This window comes from Kogia breviceps, chromosome 8 (assembly GCF_026419965.1).
Source record: "Kogia breviceps isolate mKogBre1 chromosome 8, mKogBre1 haplotype 1, whole genome shotgun sequence".
Lineage (NCBI taxonomy): Eukaryota > Metazoa > Chordata > Mammalia > Artiodactyla > Physeteridae > Kogia > Kogia breviceps.
The window spans coordinates 1,365,014-1,384,324 of NC_081317.1; the positions used below are offsets into that span (position 1 = coordinate 1,365,014).

Genomic DNA, 19,311 nt, shown 5'->3' on the forward strand with positions numbered 1-19,311 from the left:
ACGTGCCTTTGGTCTCGTCCTGAGGTACCGGGCGGTGTCAGACGGATTGGGCCACCCCTGGATTGGTGGGGGGTGCGCCAGCTGGGCCCTGGGGTCCACGGAGCCCCTGCGCGCTGGGCCTCTGGGGGCCTGTGGAGGGGGGGAAACGGGGTTACCCATCTCACGAGAAACACTTGTGGCTCTGGCCTTCAGGCGGGGGGGCTGCTCCAAGCAGAAGGCAGCCCAGCGCCCACCCAAGGGCTGGTGGCCCTCTTGGTGCCACCACAGGGATGGGGCGGGCCCACCTCCTCTGCCATCCAGACCACACAGGCCGGCCCAGGCGGCTCCCCAGCACCAGTGGCAGCCTGTCTACCCACAGTCCCCACGGCGGCCGCGGGCCGGCGCTCTTTTTATTCCGTGCAGGCGTTTCTTTGGCAGGAGACCGAGTCCCCGTGGCCTCTCTGTTCCTCTTGTCTGAAGGAGCTCGGGTTTGGGTGTTTGGTTACACCCGCCGAGACACTGGCTTTTCCTGGAGCCTTGTTCTTGCACGTTGTTCCCCTTTGCTTTCACCTTATATGGGAAATTTTCCAACACAGAAATGGGGCAAGTGCGCCCAGCGTGTGTCCTGCCCCCGCCCAGACAGCAGTCACTTGGGGTCACCTGTCTCCCGTTTGCCCGCACCCAGACAGCACACGTCATGTCACGCAGCCACAGGCTGACTCGCCACTTGGGTGTGTGTGTGTGTGTGTGTGTGTGTGTGTGTGTGTGTGTGTGTGTGTGTGTGTGTGTGTGTGTGTGTGTGTGTGACACTGACTCGCCACTTGGGTGTGTGTGTGTGTGTGTGTGTGGTGTGTGGTGTGTGTGTGTGGTGTGTGTGTGTGAGAGAGAGAGAGAGAGAGACTCGGGTGTGTGTGTGTGTGACTCGCCACTTGGGGTGTGTGTGTGTGTGTGTGTGTGTGTGTGTGAGAGAGAGAGAGACTCGGGTGTGTGTGTGTGTGACTCGCCACTTGGGGTGTGTGTGTGTGTGTGTGTGTGTGTGTGTGTGAGAGAGAGAGAGAGAAAGAGAGACTCGGGTGTGTGTGTGTGTGACTCGCCACTTGGGGGGGGGGTGTGTTTCACTTTGTGCCCGGTACTGGACTCACCAATTCCAGTTTTCTTTGTGATTTCCTCTGATCTGTGGGTTATGTAAGATGTTTGTTATTTAATTCTGAGACACTTAGTGATTTTCCAGGTGTCCTCCTGTTACCGATTTCTAGTTTGATTCTGACGCGGTCAGAGAGCACAGCGTTGTTATTATTTAATTCATAAACACACCATGAGGAAGACTCCTTCCTTAGCCTCATGTCATGAAACAGGAAACACTGGGTCATGGAGGGCCCGGCCCTGGCCCTCTGCCCTCCGGGTGCGCAGAGCCGCAGCTCCCGCCACTCCTGTACCAGGATTCCCCCCGAGACCCTCCAGGCTGGGGCAGGATCCCCCAGAACACGGCTCCCCTGGGGGGCTGGGGGCCTGCCCACGCCTGGAGGGTCATGCCTGGAGGGTGACCTCGGGCCTCCTGGAGGCCTGCGGGGAGGCCCGGCCTTTCAGCAGCACCTGGCGGTGCCCGGACTTCCGGGGTTTAGCCTACTGACCGCCACGGGCTCAGAAGGCAGAGAAAAACCCTGGGGCTGAGGGGCTCAGGACCCTACAGGAAGGGAGCCAGCAGCGCTGGTCAGGCCCCTGCCCACCCAGCCGCAGCCCCTTCCCGGAGCTCTTGCTCAACCTGGCAGGTGGCAGCTCTCTCAGTTCAACCAGTGAGGCCACTCTGGTGGGCCGGTGGCCTGGGGTTTTCCCTGGGGCCCTGCTGTCGCCGTCCCGTGTGTCCTGGTGGGGAGGGGCTGCTCCCAGCAAGGGACAGGCTGAGCCAGCTGCAGCGTGGGCTGGCAACGTGTGGGGTTAGGCTTAGGGGCTGCAGCCCCTCCCCAGCCCCATGCCCTCTTTGGGACACCACGCTGCAGTCCTTACGGGACCAAAGTGGGCTGGACGGTGGCTTGGCCTCGTCCAACCCTGGAATGGCCACGACTCGGCTCCCACTCCGCAGGGTCGGGGCTGGGCCTCCAGGGTAGCCCCCGGGGCCCTGGCGCTGGGCTGGCTGGTGGGGGAGGGGGGTGGCGTGGGGGCTCTGGAGCAGCTTTCCTCGCGAGCAGGCGGCTTCCACTTCCCTGTCCCCGCCTCCCGGGGCCGCCCTGCTTGGGCGAATCAGAAGGCAGCGCGGGGATGGTCCCCTGTGGGAGGACAGCCGGACCTCTGCGGGCTTAACCAGACCCGTCAGGAAGTGCACGGCTTTCCTCCGGCTCCACCCTCCCCCGTCCCGGCAGCTGGGCGGCCCTTACCACTCACTGAATCGGGCGGCCCAGGCTGACCGGTGTCTGGCGGCGCAGGTGCCCCGGGAGGACCCCGAGGTAGGCTGGCCTGGTGCCCCTTTTCCAGGTGGTTGGGAAGCCGCTGTGGCCCAGCTCGGGCTTGGCAGGGAGCGGGGTCTGGAGCAAATACCCCAGGAGGGCATCGGGTGGCCTGGCACTGCTGCCCTGTCCCCTTCACAGCCACCCGGTACCTGCTGATCATTTCACTGGAATTAGCAGCAGGGCATTGTCAGGTGTGGGACGCGTGGACATCAGGCTAGGAAGGCGGGGACCGGGCCAAACACTCCAAAGAGCACAAGTTGCTGGTGTTTTCATTCAATGCTTTGTCTGTTGCCGGGCGGCCGGGCTGACTGAGGGTGGCGCGAACGTGCTGCATCTCTAGGAGGGTGGCCCAGTCCCTTTGGGCTGGAAACTGGTGTTTCCCACACAGGGCAAAGGCTCAGCCTGCGGCGGCGGGGTCAGGATCTCCGTCCCCACTGCTGGGAGGAGGCCACCACAGGGCTGCTCCCGGCTCAGCCTGGCCCTGGAGAGAGTGGTTCCCCCACTGGTAGTGTAGGAGGGAGTAGCGGCGGGTGGTACCAGCATAGATGGTCCCCAAGAGTGCAGCTAAGAGCAGGCCTTGCCTGGGAGGCAGGCAGGAGCCTGGACGGCTGGTGTCCCAGAGGCTGGAGGAGGCGTGGAGCCGCATTCCAGGCCAGCCCCGGGCGACAGAGCCACGCCTCCCAGTGCACCGGGGCCCTGGCTCTCCCTCTACCGTGGGCCGTCCAGTCACCCTTCCTGGAGGGCACCCGGTCACCGAGCCTGACCCGGAGCAGGCCGGCCCGGAAGCTGCTAGGTGACTGTTGCATCACCAGCTGCCGGAAGGAGAGGCGGGGGGGAGTGGATGTGAGCAGGCGCTGTCCCGCGGGGAAGGAGGAAGTCCAGCCAGCACAGCCTGGCGCCTCGGGGGCCAGGCACTGGCCAGCTGGGGGGGCTGGGGCTGGGTTCCCTCCCCCACGTGCCAGGGAGGTTGTGCTGGTAGGTGGCCCAAACAGCTCCGTGGGGAGCGGGCAGCCTCCCGCCAGCCCCGCAGCACTTTGGGGTGCTCTGGGGGAACAGGCCAAAGGAGGGCCATGGTGCAGGGGAGCGTGTTCTCCTAGATGCCACCTGACCCCGGAGCATCTCCACGCAGTTCCCCACGCTTACTGGGGTGACTCGGGGAGAGAAAAAGCCCAGGGCGGCCAGAGGGCCGGGAGCAGGGCCGTGAGGGGTGAGGCTGGGCGAGCGGCTGGGAGGGAGCGGGGGCTTCTCCCTCTTGGCGGCCCCTCCCCGGGACGCCCCTGGGCCGGGTTCCTGGTCCGGCTCAGCCGCGGCACCCCTCCCAGTCGTCCGCCCCGGCTCCGCCATGTCCGACTACGAGAACGAGGGCGAGTGCTGGAGCGCCCTGGAGGGCTTCCGGGTGAAGCTGGTCTCCGTCCTCGACCCCGCCCGCCTCACGCCCTACCTGCGCCAGTGCAAGGTCCTGGGCCCCGACGACGAGGAGCAGGTGCTCAGCGACCCCAGCCTGGTCACCCGCAAGCGCAAAGTGGGTCAGTGCCCAGCCCCACCCCCGTCCCCGTCCCCCGGGGGCCCCCTGCCCTGTCTGCCCGCAGCTGGGGTGCTTCACACGCAGCTGAGGCCCCGGGAGAGCCGTCCAGACCCCCACCACTGCAGCCTCGCCTTGCGTGCCCACGCGTGTCCTCTGGGTCGCAGGTGTGCTCCTGGACATCCTGCAGCGGACCGGCCACAAGGGCTATGTGGCGTTCCTGGAGAGCCTGGAGCTCTACTACCCGCAGCTGTACAGGAAGGTCACGGGCAAAGAGCCCACCCGCGTCTTCTCCATGATCATCGGTGAGGAACAGGACACGGGCCTGGAGGCGCAGGGCCCGGGTGGAGGGGCAGGGGGGTGGTGTGGGTCGGAGCCGGTGGCCCCCTTCCCACCTGCTCCCCTCAAGGGTAAATCGCGTACGAGAGAAAGAGCGAGCCGTGTGTGGGAAGGGCGCCAGCTTCTGGGTGTCACTCCCATCCGGCTCTCCTCCCAACACTCGTGGAGGGAGCAGAGGCTGGAGGAAAGGGCGACCCGAACTCCGGAGTGGGGAGCAGGGGGGAGGTGGGGTGCACAGGCTGATTCTTGGCTCAGAGCCCCTCCTGCCCAGAAGACCACGTGACCCCGCTAAAGCCATGCCCTAGAGGCCAGGCCCGCTCGCCCCAGCAGCCCGTGAGGCGGCCCCGAGTCGCGTCCCCTGCCTCTCAGTCAGGATGGTAAAATTAGACAAAGAGGGATGGACACCCAGGCCCTGGGCTGCCCTGCCCTGCCCTGGCAGTAGGGCAGGGACAGGGCTGGGAGGCGAGCTCACCCCCGGGGCGCGGTGCGCAGCCGCAGCTGGGAACTGCGCCCTTGGCCAGGCTCCCCTGGGGCCGCCGGTCCTCAGGCGGAGGCCCGGGAGGGGCTGGGTGTGCCATGCATCGCGGGACACCCCTCCCGGTCTGCAGACGCCTCCGGGGAGTCGGGCCTGATGCAGCTGTTGATGAGCGAGGTGATGAAGCTGCAGAACAAGGTGCGGGACCTGACGGCCCTGCTGGGCTCCGAGGGCGACCTCATCAAGGAGCTGAGGGTGAAGGACAGCCTGCTGCGCCAGCACCAGGAGCGCGTGCAGAGGCTCAAGGAGGCCTGCGAGGCGGGCGGCCGTGAGCTCCAGCGCTGCAAGGACGAGAACTACGACCTGGCCCTGCGCCTGGCCCGCCAGAGCGAGGAGCGGGGCGCCGCGCTCATGCGCAACCGCGACCTGCAGCTGGAGGTGCCCCGCGCGGCGCGGCTCCCAGGGCGGGCGGTGGGCGCCGGGGGCCGGCGCCCCGGGCCGATGCTGACAGCTGGGCCCATAGATCGACAGGCTCAAGCACAGCCTCATGAAGGCAGAGGACGACTGCTCGGTGGAGCGCAAGCACACGCTGAAGCTCAAGCACGCCATGGAGCAGCGGCCCAGCCAGGAGCTGCTGTGGGAGCTGCAACAGGAGAGGGCACTGCTGCAGGCGCGGGTGCAGGAGCTGGAGGCCTCCGTCCAGGTGGGGCCCCGTTCGGCAAGCCGGCGGGGCGGGCGCGGGGCGGCCGGCCTGGGCCTCCCAGCGCCGCTGTCCTGCCTCCCTCTCCCTTCGCACCCACAGGAGGGGAAGCCGGACCAGAGCAGCCCCTACATCCAGGTGCTGGAGGAGGACTGGCGGCAGGCGCAGAGGGACCTCCAGGAGCAGACCGCCACCATCTTCTCCCTGCGCAAGGACCTGCGCCAGGCCGAGGCCCTGCGCGCCCGGGTACGCGGCGGGCAGGGGGGGCCGTGCGCCCCGGGCCAACGGAACGGGGCTCCACGGCCCTCCTTCCCCCTGCCTGGAGGCGAGGGCCGGCCTCCCGCCCCACCTGGTGCCCGCGCCCCCCCGGGCACGTCGGGGCCCAGCTTTGGTCTGGAGCTCTGGGCCAGTGGGGCCGCAGGCGGTTCGGCTAACTGCCGTCTCCCGCAGTGCACGGAGGAGAAGGAGATGTCTGAGCTGCAGTGCCTGGCCCTGCGGAAGGACTCCAAGATGTACAAGGACCGCATCGAGGCCATCCTGCAGCAGATGGAGGAGGTCGCCATCGAGCGGGACCAGGTAGGGGCTGCACAGCCCTCCCGGGCGCGATGGCCTTTCAGGGATGCAGTCGTCAAGGTGGTTTTGCAGGGAGCACTGACAAAAGCGGTTCACGCTCGTTTAAAGACGTGAACGCTGATGAAGTTAATCCCCTTCCTCCACCTCTGCCCCACCTGCTGCCAGGAAGTCCACGCTCCACCTTCTGCTGTACCTGCCAGACGTTTTTCAGCGTACGTGTAGTTTCATTTTTGTTTTACAAAAGTGGAAGCTTTCTGACTCGTTTTGCAAAGACTTCTTTCGCTTAAAAAGCCACGGGCGCCTTGGCCGGCTGCACTCTTCTGGGTGGGGAGGCGGCGCCCCAGCGCAGGGCTGCACCTGCTGCTTCGTTTCCCGTCGCTTTCCTGTCACGGCTCGGGGTCGTTTCTGATCAGCCACAGCTGCCGCTTCAGTCACTTTCTGGAGGGTGATTGGCAATCTGTATCAGGAGCCTGAAGAGGTAGATTCCTTTTCCCCGGCAAACCCACTTCTAGAAAGCCCTCCCATGGGAATAACAGAAGCGCAGAGAAAGCCCGGCAGATGCGCGCTTCCCTCAAGGCCGTGGGCAGCAGTGCGGTCTGGGGCAGCAGGTGTGAAGTGGGCGCAGCTCACCCGACGGGACGGCTCCTTCCCGGAGCTGCCTGAGCGGAGCCCCCTCTGCCTCGTGCATGGCCGGCAGGGGCGCGCAGGCTCCGGTGGCACCCAGAGCAGGCCACCCGCCCAGGGATGCTGGGGCCTGGCCGCCGAGGTGAGTGGCAGGGTTTGCTCTGGTGGGTCCCGAGTTGGCAGCTGGCACAGAAATTCAGGATGTCCCGTTACTAATCCAGCCCTGGCTGTCGGGGTCGACGGAGGCAGGGGTGTGTGTTAGCTCCTGGATTGCTGCTGGACGCGGAGGCTGGCTTCCTACAAGTGTGCCTCGCAGCCGCAGCCTCCTGGGCCAGTCACTGTAGGTTGTGGGCTGGCCTTCTGGGCTGACCTCAGTGTCCCCGCCGTGGGGGGCTGGCTTGGTAAAGCGTGGGGTGTTCGTCTTAAAGAATGTTACATGGCTGTCGACAATCATGTTCTTGATATCAAGCTGTACCCAGGAAGCACGAAACGCGCGTGTGGGCGTGTGAACACGGCTGAATGTGCCCAGAGAGCAGGACTTGAAGACCCTGCAGGGTCAGCAGGGGCTATTCTCAGGGGTTCTATATCTTCTTTACATCTTCTGAACTGTCCACACCTTCCATCCTGAGCCTGTATTGCATTTACAACCCCCGAAACACGAATGATATCCTCGGATGAGAAAGGGGAAGAGGCCAGCGCTGGCCCCCCCCGTCCCCGGCCATGTTGCTGGAAATTCTCCCAGGAGCATTGCTAGAAATAAGGCGGGCTGTGCTGAGAAGTGAGAGAGCCGGGAAGGGAAATGAAAGACCGGAGGGTTGGGGGGGGCGGGGAGACGGGCCACGCCTGCCCTGCCCTGTGCTGCCCCGCAGGCCATCATGACGCGGGAGGAGCTGCACACACAGCACGCCCGCAGCCTGCAGGACAAGGACGCGCTGCGGAAGCAGGTCCGCGAGCTGAGCGAGAAGGCAGATGAGCTGCAGCTGCAGCTGCTCCAGCGCGAGGAGGGCCGGCTGCTGGCGGCGGAGGGCCGCCTCCGCTGGCAGCAGCTGGAGACGTCCATCCTGGTGGGCCTCCCCTGGGGCCTTTACGGTGTCCCTCAGTCAGAGCTCTGAGCCATGGCTCTGCCACGGTGGGGCTGTGGGGGTGCGGCCACGTGGGGGCAGGTGTGTCCCTAGAGACTGCAGACCCCAGAGGAGGAGCCGCCAAGGGGCCTGGGCGTGGCCTGGCTCAGCCACTGCTCTGCCGCTGGCTCTGGCAGGTCCCCAGACGTTCCTGAGCCCCTCCCTCCTCTGTAGGGTTGCCTGCTCATGGAGCCCTCATGGAGGTGGGCTGCAGGGCTGGTATAGCTCAGGGCCCCGGCAGGGTGTGGGGAGGGGGAGGGAGGGGCATTCTGGCCAGGGGCCAGGCCCAGCCATGGCCTGGAGAGGGGCCTTCTTGGAGGGCGGGCTGGCCTGGGACCCCACCCCGTGCCCTCGAGTGGCTCGGTTCCCCCACAGCCTGCTGACCGACCCCTCCTCTGTGACCACAGAGCTCCGACCTAGAAGACGGCTCACCGAGGAACTCCCAGGAGGTGAGTGTGACTCTGGGGGCGGGCCCAAGGCCGCAGCCTCTGCCGGACCACAGTCCCACACGGGTCCCTCCGAAGCTCTGGGAGCTCAGCCCACCACCGGCCACCCTCCCAACGCCCGGCTGGGCAGCGTAGGTCTCTCCCTGAGAAGCCGGCAAGGGGGAGCCGGTGGTGGGGAGAGCAGCATTGGGCGGGCAGCACGGAGGGTCAGGTCCAGTCCTGGCAGGCGGGTGGTCTAACCAGTTGCCCCGTCTCTCTTGGGAAGCTCTCGCTCCCCCAGGACCTAGAGGAGGATGCCCAGCTCTCAGACAAAGGTGAGGAGGCGAGCGGCCTGTCCCGGAGAAATCTGGCTAAGGCCTCCTTCTGGCCGCAAGCTGGCACCCGTCCTGACCTTCAGCACGCACACCGCATGACGCCGGTGCCTGGGGACACGTGCCCCAGCCCTGGCCCAGAGACCTCCACGACCCCATTTCACAGATGGGCACACTGAGGCTCAGAGGGATAAGCAACCCCCAGGGTTCCCCAGCCAGCAGACAAGAGCCCCACTGGAGCCCACTCAGGCCCAGCGTTGCAGAGTGGAGGCACCCCGCCCTCCAGGGCAGGGAGCCACTGCCGGGAAGTGGAACGGAGCAGGACAGGAGGGGCAGCTCAGGGTAACTGGGGCCTTAAGGTGGCAGGGGCGGGATCTCTCTGGCCGCCTGGGCACAGGGCAGGGAGCAGCAGGGAGATGGCCCAGTGCGCATGACAAGGCTCTGAAGGAGGGCGTCAGACGGGAGTTTGGGAGGATGGGTGGTGGCGGGGGCACCACCGCAGAGGTGGCGTGTGAAGCCAGATGGACTTCCTCAGCGTCAGGCCTGACCCCAGCTTCTTGAGGGAGGCTGAAAGAGGAAGAGGCGGCACACGGAGAAGTAACTCGTTGGCCCCTCTGCTGCGTGCCCCGAGACGTGAACTTGAGGCCAGTGAGCCCCCACGTGGGGGCAGGTGGGCAGGACCCGCAGGCAGTGAACGGGAGGGGAAGGCTGTTGGCCCAGCCGTCCTGGGGGCCGCAACCCAGGGCTGGTGTGGCCCCTTGCGGGAGGCGGGGCAGGCTTCAGGGTCAGAGGCCAAGGAGGAGGGAAAGACCTGGGCCTGGGCCTTTCCCACCGCAATGTCCCCAGGACGTGGAAGCCACAGTCGCCCATCGTGGACAGTTTAGGGGAGCCAGCCCATGAGAGCACTTTTTCTGTGGGTTCTGAGCCATGGGCCCATCCAGGCCCTGGCAGGTGTGGGGGGAGCCCAGCAGCCTGCGGTGTTCTGCTCCCAACGCGGCAGTGCCCCAGCCCCTGCCCCTGCCCAGGGACGGGGCACAGCATCTGCTGCGGGAGCCAGGAGTGGGAAGTGAGGTCTCTGAGCCCCAGTCCCCATGTCTATACAATGGGAATGCTTGCGGGGTCCAAGTAAGGACCCAGAAGGTGGCACAGGACTGGCCCGGGCTGGGGGGTAGAGGTACTGGCGGGCGCGATCCTGGTGGGTAGGCAGGACCAAAAGGTACAACTCTCCCTTGTAGGCATCCCGGCCATCCGGGAGAGCTCTCAGCAGCCCTCTGTGGCTCTGCAGAAGGAGTGGCTTTCACTGACCCCCAAGGTAAGGCTGCCTGGGGTCCCTGGAGCCCTGGGAGGCCCCTGGTGTGGGTCTCAGTGTGAATGATAACGGGGAGAGTGGCTCCTCTACCTGGACGCCTGGGGGGTGATCACAAGGTCTCTGCCCATGGGCTCCTGGGGTGTGGTGTTTTGGAATGTGAAGCTGAGCCCCCTCCCTTCTTGGACGAAGCAGAGGGAGAGGGGGCAGGGGCCGGGGCCATCTTCTGGATGGGGCGCAGCGTTAGCCTGAGTGGAAACTCGGCCTCACTGTCCACTGCACGGAGCCCGACGGCAAAGGGGCCGCACCGGGCACTGTAGTAGAAGGAACGCTGGCCTGGAGCCCATCCCCGCTGGCTGTGCGTGCGTCCCAGGCCAGTCCTGTCATGTGAGAGGAGAGAGAGCGCACCCCGCCCGCCCGGCCCCCGGTGCGCAGCCCCAGCGCGGGGGGTGGGGCCCACGCGGGCGCTGGCCGGAGCCTGAGCCTCGCCTCTCCCGCAGGACGCAGGCCTGAGCGGCGGGGAGCCCCCCGAGAAGGAGAAGGGGCGGCGGCGTCTCAAGGAGAGCTTCGAGAACTACCGCAGGTGGGCCCGCGTGGGTGGAAGGCGAGAGGGGCTGGGGGGCGGTGGCCCCGCGCACACCTGCGCCCACCTGCGCCGCCTGGGTCTCCCGCAGGAAACGGGCCCTCAGGAAGATGAAGCACGGCGCGAGGCAGGGGGAGGTGGACTGGGAGAATACCACAGGCAGCGACAACACCGACACCGAGGGCTCCTAGCCGGTGCCCGTCGTGGGAGCACACGGCGCCGCCCGGGACCTGGGAGCTGCCCCGCTAGGCCGCCTCTTCGGTGGCGAGCACGGGCTTGTTCTAGCTCTGTGTAATGCGCACGCGTGCTGCAGTGTTAATAATGCAGCCCCGTCAATAAACAACCGCGGTCCGAACACCACCGCCTCCGACGGTCTTGCTGCCGCGCGCACCCTCCGACCTCGCGCCGGGCAGCGCGCAACGCCTGCCGCCAGGGGGCAGCAGAGCGCGGCCCGCCGCCGGGACGGAAGCCGAGCAGGGCCGCTTCCATCGCGTGCCCGCTTCCGAGACGGCGGCGGTGTGGCCTCCGCGGGGCGGGGCGGTCTCGGCTGCGCGGGGCGGCCGGCGGGCGGCATGGTGCGGGCGGTGCTGGGCCTCTTGCCGATACTATTGAGCTGCGCGCGGCCCCGGGGGCCCGGCCTGAGGTGGCTGTGGGGGCGCGGGGCCCGCCTGGAGGCCGCGGGGAGAAGGCGGGCCTGGGGTTGGGGCTGGCGGCGCTTGTGCTCCGAGCCGGGACCCGGGCCGGCGCACTACCAGCTCGTCTATACCTGCAAGGTGGGCACGTGGCGGGGGCGGGGCCGGGCCCGGGCCCACACCTACACCTGGCGCAGGACGGCGCCGCGGGACGGCGAGGAAGGGTGCGGTTGTCCTCAGGGGGAGGGGCCTTCCAGGAGAGGGGTGGGGCTATCACTCGGGGGCCGTGTCTTTCTGGGAGGGGGCGGGGTCATGCGGAGGAGTGTGGCTAATTTGGGGGGCGGGGCCTTCCAGGAGTGGTGGGGCTATCACGGCGGGGCGGGGCCTTCTGGGAATGGCTGGGGCGGGAGCAGGGCTTCACCGCCTAGTCTCCACCAGGTCTGTGGGACCAGGTCCTCCAAGCGTATCTCCAAGCTCGCCTATCACCAAGGTGTGGTCATTGTGACCTGCCCCTGCTGCCAGAACCACCACATCATCGCCGACAACCTGGGCTGGTTCTCAGACCTGGATGGGAAGAGGTGAGGCTACCTGGGAAGGGTTGGGGACAGAGATCTATATACCAGTGCTGGCCTGGTCCATTCTAAGTCTGGAGCCCCACCCAACCTCCCTGGGGCACCATTCTAATGAGGAGTACAGAGCCCACATCTCCAGCCCAGCTTTCTTATCAATACAATAGGTGTAGTTAAATTTGAAATTCAGATAAAACACAAGTAACTTTTTAGTAAAAGTATGCCCAAGATTGGAACATGTTTTTATTTGCTAAATCTTCCACCCTGGATCAGCTCCTTCGGCCTGCTTCACTGCCTGACTTCTGCCCTCACTGACAGCCTCTGGGGGCAGGTAGGACCTGGTTACATGTCAGGGCCACGGGCCTACCCTAAAATGAGGGTGTCAGACTAGGTTGACTCTTAAAAGCAACAGCTTGCCTTTCACTCTGTGGTTCCTTTACCCTACTAGGCACTCCTTCCTGAGTGCCTGCTATGGGGCAGGGATCCTAGCATGTAGCTTTCTTGTTCTCTGCTGACACTGGTTGGTTGACTGCACCAGACTTGGGGGTGTGTGTGAGGTGGAGTGGTCAGGGCCCTGGGGCTGCAGGGTCAGCCTCACCACCTTGTGGAGAGCAGTGAGGAGGGCAGTGGTCAGGAGCCTCCTGGCTGCATGGCCCTGATGCCACCCCAGCACAGGGACTCATGTGCTCGAGCCTGGCCTGGGGTGCCCTCGAGGGACCTGGAGTGTCATGGCACTTCCCTCTTTCTCAGGAATATTGAAGAAATCCTGGCGGCCAGAGGGGAGAAGGTACACCGAGTGGCTGGCGAGGGGGCTCTGGAGCTCGTTTTAGAGGCTGCGGGGCCCCCCAAATCCACCACTGCTATGGAAGGGGCTGAGGACCAGGATTCCACCCACTCTGGCAAGACAGAGGCCAGCTGACCCGCCTTCTGCCTTCAAGAAGGATGCTCCGGCGTGAGCCACTCTGGACTTGCCCGTTTCTATCAATAAACAGACATCACTTGCAGATGCTGGGACCTGGTGCTCTCCTGTCACTCCTCCCTGGTTCTGGAGTCAGAATGACTCACAAGAACCCGCTCCAGGCTGCAGGCCAGGGACTTCTGTGGCTGCTGGCAATGTCTGAGTGGGAAGGGGCTGGACGTGAAGTCTTAGCCCCTCCTGGCTGTGGCTGTGTGGCCTCGGGCAGGTCACTTTGCCCTTCTGAGCCTTTGTCTTCCTGTCTGCAGACAAAGATGCTCACGGTGCCACCTCGTCAGCAGTATAGGCGGAAAGATGAGACTCAGGACGGGCACGGGGTGGCTCAGCCCCACCCCAACCCCAAGTGTCAGGGCCCCGATCTTTTTTTTTTTTTTTTTTTTTTAGCCATGCCACATGGCATGTGGGGTCTTAGTTCCCCAACCAGAGATCAAACCCGTGACCCCTGCACTGGAAGCGGGGAGTCTTAACCACTGACGGTCAGGGAAGTCCCAGGGCCCCGATCTTGATGGCCAGTTAGCCACTGTTCTTCCTGGGGGTGGGATCAGCCCCCCCAAGCCCCACCGCAGGTCCTGTCCCTCCGGCCAGACACAAGGAGGCCCCGCAGATCCTTCTGTGCCACTTGCCGTCCCCTCGATGCCTCCTGGATGGCACTGGTGAGCCGGTACCAACCTCAGCCCTGACCCTTGGCCACTGGCCAAGCCAAGTCAGCAGGCTGGGCTGCTCACCGTGGCTGCAGGTGGGCCAGGCAGCCATGGTGGCCAGCGGAGTGGGAGCTGGGCTGCTGTGTGCCTGGTGGTGGGCTGCCTGCCCCGCGGAGTGTCCCCTTCCCTGGGGACAGTTGTGCAGCTGTGCAGTTTATCTCCCAGTCTCGTTTGACCACCTTCTCAGGATGTTCCTGTGTTTATTTTAGGATGTTTATTTCCAGAAGTGTTCTGGGCTGTGTGACCTTCAACATTAATCACCAGCCACAATCTCGCAGGGTCCCCCCAGCATCCGAGCTCCTGACGGCCGCCCCTGTCAGCACGGGCCTCTGCATTGTCCTCCAGGCGCCGGCAGCTCGCGCTCCGACTCGAATACCCCCCGTTCTTCCCGTGGTGAACAACCCCCTATTATCCTGCCCAGAGCCTCGTGTGACGTTTGTGGAGTCAGTCATGGAGGACGAGCCAGCGCCGGGCCTGCTCCTCCACGGAGGCCCGAGGGACCCGCTGGCCTTGAAACGCCAGAGCAGCGGGGCCTCGCTGCCGCCACAGGGTTGGAACCAGGTGTGGGGAGGCCCAGGGAGCTGGCCGGACTCTGAGAATGCAGAGCGGACCCAGGAGGGCCACCCAGGCCAAGCCCTCCTTCCGTGGGCGGTTTGGACATGGGTGCTCGCCACATTTTTTTTTTTTTTTTTTTCTTTTCCGGTATGCGGGCCTCTCACCGCTGTGGCCTCTCCCGTCGTGGAGCACAGGCTCCGGACGCGCAGGCACAGCGGCCACGGCTCACGGACCCAGCCGCTCCGCGGCACGTGGGATCCTCCCGGCCCGGGGCACGAACCCGCGTCCCCTGCTTCGGCAGGCGGACTCTCAACCACTGCGCCCCCAGGGAAGCCCTCGCCACATCTTTTTATTGTCTGCTTTCTGATGCTTTGACGTCTGGGCTCTCTGACCCTGGAGAGCTGGTCAGTTCCTGGACATGGAAGGGCGAGTGCACCCAAGGCAGGTCCCGGACAACTCGGGCAGCCCCCCCACCCAGAGCCACTGAAGACCTTCTCACCGGCCGAGCAGGCCTGCTGGCCCTGCCTGTTTCTTCCCACAGAAACCACAGGGAAGTCTCCTGCCCACTTTTCCTCTCCTGCCTCCTGACCGACCCTGGTGCCACCCCGCGTGGCCCCCGCCCAGCCGCCATCCGTCTCCAGTCCCTTCTCAAGGTGCCCCTGGCTCCTTCCACCCCCCCGCCCCCAACTATCTTCCCTCCCTCCTCCCTGGCCAGGACCTTCTCCAGATGGTCAAATTAGGGTATCTGGGCCAACCTCCTGTGATCCTGTGACAGCACGTCCCCAGGTGTAGTCTTCTGAGGACAGCCTGATAGGCAACGCTGGGTTCGAGGGCATCAAACAGACTTCTTCCTGCAGGACTTCCAAGAGCCTTTAGCGTCCTGGCCTGGCTGTGAGCCGCTGAGAGGCACGGTGCCCCGCGGTATTTGCTGGCAGAGCACCAGGCTTCCCGGAGCACTGAGAACTCTCTGGGGTGGGGGGTGGGGGGCTCTACCCTTCCCCGTATGGGCCTTGTTCTCACCCACCCTCCCTTTTCTTCAGCTCACCCAAGAGAGGCTGCAGGATGGCAGGCCCGGTAGGGAGGCCTGGGGTTCCCCGTGCCCCGCTTGGGGGCTGCCCCACGCTGCACTCCACGCCTTCCAGCAACCTCGTCACGGCACCAGAGCTCCTCTGGGAGGGGAGCGTGGGGCTCAGGGCCGAGGCGTGGGCTTTGGAGGACACTTGGGCTCCTACGCCAGCACCCTTACTGGCTGTGTGTCCCAGGGGGCTCAGGGCTGAGGCGTGGGCTTTGGAGGACACTTGGGCTCCTACGCCAGCACCCTCACTGGCTGTGTGTCCCTGGGACTGCGCTTCACCCCTCTGAGCCCTAGCCCCGCCCCCCCATAAACGCAGCAGGGACCGAGCCCATGTGCGGGGGTGGGCGGGGGCAGCCTGGGGGGGGGGCAGGAGGGCGCTGCTCCCTGGCCCCAGGCCCTTGGCACGGTGTAGGCTCGCTCACCCAGGTGAGGGAGTCAGTGGGCCTCTGAAAGCACCAGCACCTCTGCCAGCCCTCATCTTGACACGACAGCATTCGCTTGGCAGACTTTATTTCTTTCGGGAAAAACAGAAGAACAAATGTACCTCTTGGGTTGGAAAGGACCCCTCGACAACAAGGCAAACACACGTGTGAGCGATAAATACGCACGCACACCCGGGTGTGTGGGGCGGCCAAGCAGAAGCCCGTGCTCTGGCCTCTGACCCCACACCTGCCGCCCTACCCTCACCCTCCGGGCCCCTCGGCCCAGAGCGCCCCGGGCTGTACCGAGGGGCGGGGCCCGGCAGCCTCCCCGCGCTCAGAGGGCGGGACCCTCAGAGGGCGGGACCCGGGGCCGGGTGAGGCGCCACGCGCGAGAGGAGGGCCGCCTGGAGGCCGTGGGGCTGCTGCTCGCTGCTCGACCCAGGGACGCTCCAGGAGAGCTGGAGGTGGGCCCTGCAGGAGGCGGGCTGAGACGGGGATCTGGGCGGGGGCGCCGGCCACCGTCTCCCCGGGGGCCTGTCTCCTGCCCAATCCCGAGGGCCGACTCACCCCACGGGAGAAGGCGTGATGTCATCTCGCCCCGCGGTGGGGTTGAGGGCTGGGTGCTCACCACTGCCACAGAGCTGGAGCCCTGGCACCTGCCGCCCACCCTGGCATGGTCGGGGTGCAGACCCCTACCAGCTGGTATTCCCAGAACCGGGCCGGCTCAGTTCCTGGGCTCCTGGGCTTGGAGTTGAGGAATGTGGAGCTCACCCCCTTCCCTCCCCGCCCTGCCGGCTCAGGACCACGTGCCTGGTGGGGCTGGGGACTGAAGTGCCAGGGCCCGGGGACCCCACGTAGGGGGCACTGCCTCCACTGCCTGGTCAGGCTCCAGGCTTCCTGGGACTGGCCTCCTCCTCCTCCAGGCCGGGTAGGAGGGAGGGGAGAGGGGCTGGGAGGGGGCCCTCGCCAGGGGTGAGGCCGGACTGGTGCAAGTACAGCTGTGCTCACCACCCGGGGGCCAGCTTCAGGAGGACAGAAACGCCCGTGCCGCTGGCGGCCCCAGGGAAGAGGCTTCAGAGACACCTTTGGGGGTTGGGGGTCGGGGGTCGGGGGTCAGCGGGGTTTTCACATTTGGCCGGGCGGGGGGCAGGGAGAGAGCGTGGAGTTCTGGACAGCACCGGGCTTTGGGGCCGACATGCTGAAGGCCCGGCCTGGGGCAGGGGTGGGGCGGGGGCGGGGGCGGGGCGAGGGCGGGGCGAGGGCGGGGCAGGCCTGCCAGAAGCTGCGTACCGCGTACCGCGTACCGCGAGGGGCCGGGCCGGCGCAGGACGGGAGTGGGCCCTGGCCCGAACCTGCTGCCCTGGGGAGGGGACGCCACGGGGGCCGCGTGCCCAGCGTCCGGCTCAGTGAGAAGGGCTGGGTGGCTCAGAGCCTGCCCTCACTGCGGCCTCGGGAGGATTTGGCTTCGGGGGCGGTGCTGTGGGCATCCTGGACGTTTGTGAGCTCCCCCCGGCCACCGCCCCGGTCCAGGAGCGGGGGTGGGGCGGGCCCGGCTGTGGGTGCGAGGCCTTAGCTGGCGCCGGGCTGGCACTGCTGCCGGGGCTCGGGCGGTCCGCCCACCTCCTGCTCCGGGCTCCCAGCGAGGTCCACCCGCTGCTCGTCCATCCGCTTGGCCTGGACCCTCTGGATGAGGCTGAAGAAGTCCTCGTCGGGCATGGTGGGGCCGCGGGGCAGCACGTCTGGCGGCGGGCAGCGCTGGTCGTCGATCCTGGAGGACTAGGCAGGCACGGACACGCGGGTCGGCGGCCTCGCTTCCCCAGCCAGGCCTTGGAGGGCCCAGCCCAGCGCGCGCTCAGAGGCCCCGGGGACAACTCGGGGGCAGTGCCAGCTCAGGAGGGCCTCCCTGGGAATCGGCTCCAGGGCACAGCTGGGAGCCCTGACCCCGCGAACCGCCTACCCGGCGGGCGAGCTGCTGGGGTGGCCTCCCAGGCCTGCTCCTAAGGCTGCCAGACCGCGGTGTGTTCACGGGCCCCAGGGACAGGGCGGGGCCGCAGCTCCCTGAGCGGGTGGTGCCAAGCCCCCCAGGGCCCCATCGGGTCAGGGGGCCGGCGTAGCCTGTGGGGTGTGCGTGCGTGCGGGGGTTCTCGGTAGGGGCTGCTTTTGAGGCTCCTTGGACTCGCCCAGAGCTGTACTTTCCTCTCCTCTGTGGGAAGGACTGTCACACCTGGAAACTTTCCAGCTTCCTGCACGGGGGCTTTGAGGCTGCCCCCTCCCCAGCCATTTCAGTAAGAGTTTCCTGAGCCTGAAGCCCCACCTGCAGTTCTGCCCCGCCCAGACTGGTGGCTGGCTGCACCCCACGGTGTCGGCCAGACCCCTCCTGCCCTCTGCACTCTGGGGGTGCCGCCTGGCCCTCGGTTTTCTCCATCCGGATGTGGGGGGCTGGAGGAATACCTGGTGACGCGCCCGGCTCCAGGCTCCTGCACTGTAGGGAGAGGCCAGCCTGAGGGCGTCCTGGGGCGACCTACTCAGGGGGCCCAGGAGGCACTCAGAGACACTGGCTGAGCCAGCCTGGGGTCCAGTCCTGCATGACGCACCCTGAGACGGAGGGCCCAGGGCCCAGGCCGGCCTGCGTGGGGCCTCCCGGGGAGGGGCCCTGAGCTAACCGGGGCCAAGGGGCCTGGGGGTCAGGCGGGACGAGGGTGGCGGAGCCCCCGAGCCGCGAGCCCACCTGGCACTTGATGAGCATGTTGAAGAACTCGTCCCCCGGCTCCTGGGGGTCCCCGTCACCACGCAGGTGGCCCAGGTTGTTGTGGGTGACGCGCAGCCCGGGCAGGCTGACCACACTGGCCCTCTGGTCGTCCAGGCGGCGGCTCTGGGAGCTGGCGATGAGGTCGAAGAGCTCCTCGGTCTGTGGGGAGGCTGTCAGCGAGGGCTGGGCTGCGGGGCACAGGGGGTCAGGCCCCGGGAGGCAGGGAGCTAGCCCACTGTGCCCCCGGAGCCCCCAGCAGCCTCTCTGCCGACCCCAGACCCCAGCTGCTCCCAGCCGCTCCTGCCGTGGGCCCGACGCCCGCCTTGAGGGCCTCTGGGGGGGCCGGAGGAGAGAGCCTGGCTTCCCACACCCGCTCCGAGACCGCTGCGCCCTGACACGGTGCGTTCCGGAGGGTGGGGTGATGACACGTTTCCCGGCGTGCAGCTTTGGGCACGGGGACATGGGGCCCACGGTGACGGGGGGCGGGGGGGGCACTTCGCAGCTGGTCCGCCCCGCCCTCGGAACACTGCAGCGGAGGGAGGGGACCGGCCCCGGCCCCCGCGGGCTCACCAATCCTCTCCTCCAGGGTGGGGGCGGCCGTGGCTTCGGCGGCCGCGGGCTGACCCTCCTCCAGGGGACAGCGCTGGTCATCCATGCGGCTGCTCTGGAACTTGCTCAGCAGGTCAAAGAAGCACTCCTCGTCGGAGGATGGGGCCCGGGGGATGCTCTGGGGGGCGGGACGGGCAGTCAGCGCTGGCTCTGCGCCAGCCACAGGTGGCCCTGCTGTGGTCACCAGCCCCTCACAGACCCCCCCGGACACAGCTGAGGGGCTGCTCGGCTTGGGCCGAGGTCAGGACCCTCCTCCCCCACCCGCCCCTCCCGCTCCCAGCACCACCACCGCCCCCCCTTCTCTCCTCCCTGGTGCCCCCCGGGGGCCCCTCCTGGGCACTCGTGTCAGCCGCCTGCGGCGAGTGCCCCCGTGCCTGTGCGCCTCTGGAGCCCCAGCACCCAGCACAGCGCTCACCGGTGTCTGCTAAACGATAAACGAGTGCGCGAGTGACCAGGCCTTTGGCAGCTCGTTATGCACACTGGAAGTGGCCGGTGCCAGGGCCCTGGCAGCGGTGATGCTGGACCCAGAGGTGCCAGCAGTGTCAGGTCACACCGCCAAAGGCAAGGAGTCCGAACTGGGGAAGGTGAGGGCTTCTGTGT

The 19,311-nt window shown here is 66.6% G+C and overlaps 3 protein-coding genes across 12 annotated transcripts in view; 2 read left to right on the forward strand and 1 right to left on the reverse strand.

The window, feature by feature from the left end:
- The first annotated feature begins 2,167 nt into the window (after positions 1–2,167).
- CARD9 (caspase recruitment domain family member 9) lies at positions 2,168–10,778 on the forward strand. 5 transcript variants are annotated; one of them, XR_010841789.1, is made up of 14 exons: positions 2,220–2,420; positions 3,746–3,949; positions 4,113–4,250; positions 4,893–5,197; positions 5,283–5,462; positions 5,562–5,705; positions 5,910–6,035; positions 7,526–7,720; positions 8,185–8,226; positions 8,489–8,537; positions 8,701–8,876; positions 9,770–9,846; positions 10,341–10,423; positions 10,515–10,778. XR_010841789.1 is itself a non-coding variant. In XM_059072892.2 (13 exons), exons 2-13 carry the CDS (start codon positions 3,766–3,768, stop codon positions 10,612–10,614), a joined length of 1,623 nt encoding a protein of 540 aa, XP_058928875.1. In that variant the 5' UTR covers positions 2,168–2,420; positions 3,746–3,765; the 3' UTR covers positions 10,615–10,778. The 5 variants fall into 5 exon arrangements, 3 of the variants coding, with proteins under 3 accessions (XP_058928875.1, XP_066896423.1, XP_058928876.1); XM_059072892.2 differs by lacking the exon at positions 8,701–8,876 and having other exon boundaries at positions 2,168–2,420; XM_067040322.1 differs by lacking the exon at positions 8,701–8,876 and having other exon boundaries at positions 2,249–2,420; positions 3,874–3,949.
- Positions 10,779–10,902: 124 nt separating this feature from the next.
- On the forward strand, positions 10,903–12,628 carry DNLZ (DNL-type zinc finger). Its single transcript, XM_059072907.2, has 3 exons — positions 10,903–11,196; positions 11,494–11,633; positions 12,375–12,628. The coding sequence occupies exons 1-3, from the start codon at positions 10,996–10,998 to the stop codon at positions 12,541–12,543; spliced, it is 510 nt and encodes a 169-aa protein (XP_058928890.1). The 5' UTR covers positions 10,903–10,995; the 3' UTR covers positions 12,544–12,628.
- A 2,796-nt stretch (positions 12,629–15,424) lies between these two features.
- GPSM1 (G protein signaling modulator 1) overlaps positions 15,425–19,311 on the reverse strand; it is a 30,091-nt gene continuing 26,204 nt past the window's right edge. For 5 of the 6 annotated variants that reach the window (XM_059072887.2, XM_067040312.1, XM_067040310.1 and 2 more), the window contains 3 exons: positions 18,673–18,829; positions 18,082–18,290; positions 15,425–17,129 (listed from right to left, as the gene is read on the reverse strand). In XM_059072887.2, coding sequence (XP_058928870.1) covers positions 16,923–17,129; positions 18,082–18,290; positions 18,673–18,829 — 573 coding nt within the window. In that variant the 3' untranslated portion in view covers positions 15,425–16,922. The remainder of the gene's footprint in view (positions 17,130–18,081; positions 18,291–18,672; positions 18,830–19,311) is intronic. The other variant, XM_067040308.1, reaches the window with a different exon arrangement.

Coding starts and splice junctions, on each gene's coding strand:
- DNLZ (XM_059072907.2), top strand. CDS start 10,996: ATGGTGCGGGCGGTGCTGGGCCTCTTGCCGATACTATTGAGCTGCGCG. Junction 11,197..11,493: donor AGCTCGTCTATACCTGCAAG/GTGGGCACGTGG, acceptor AGTCTCCACCAG/GTCTGTGGGACCAGGTCCTC. Junction 11,634..12,374: donor TCAGACCTGGATGGGAAGAG/GTGAGGCTACCT, acceptor CCTCTTTCTCAG/GAATATTGAAGAAATCCTGG.
- CARD9 (XM_059072892.2), top strand. CDS start 3,766: ATGTCCGACTACGAGAACGAGGGCGAGTGCTGGAGCGCCCTGGAGGGC. Junction 7,721..8,184: donor AGCTGGAGACGTCCATCCTG/GTGGGCCTCCCC, acceptor CTGTGACCACAG/AGCTCCGACCTAGAAGACGG. Junction 8,538..9,769: donor TGCCCAGCTCTCAGACAAAG/GTGAGGAGGCGA, acceptor TCTCCCTTGTAG/GCATCCCGGCCATCCGGGAG.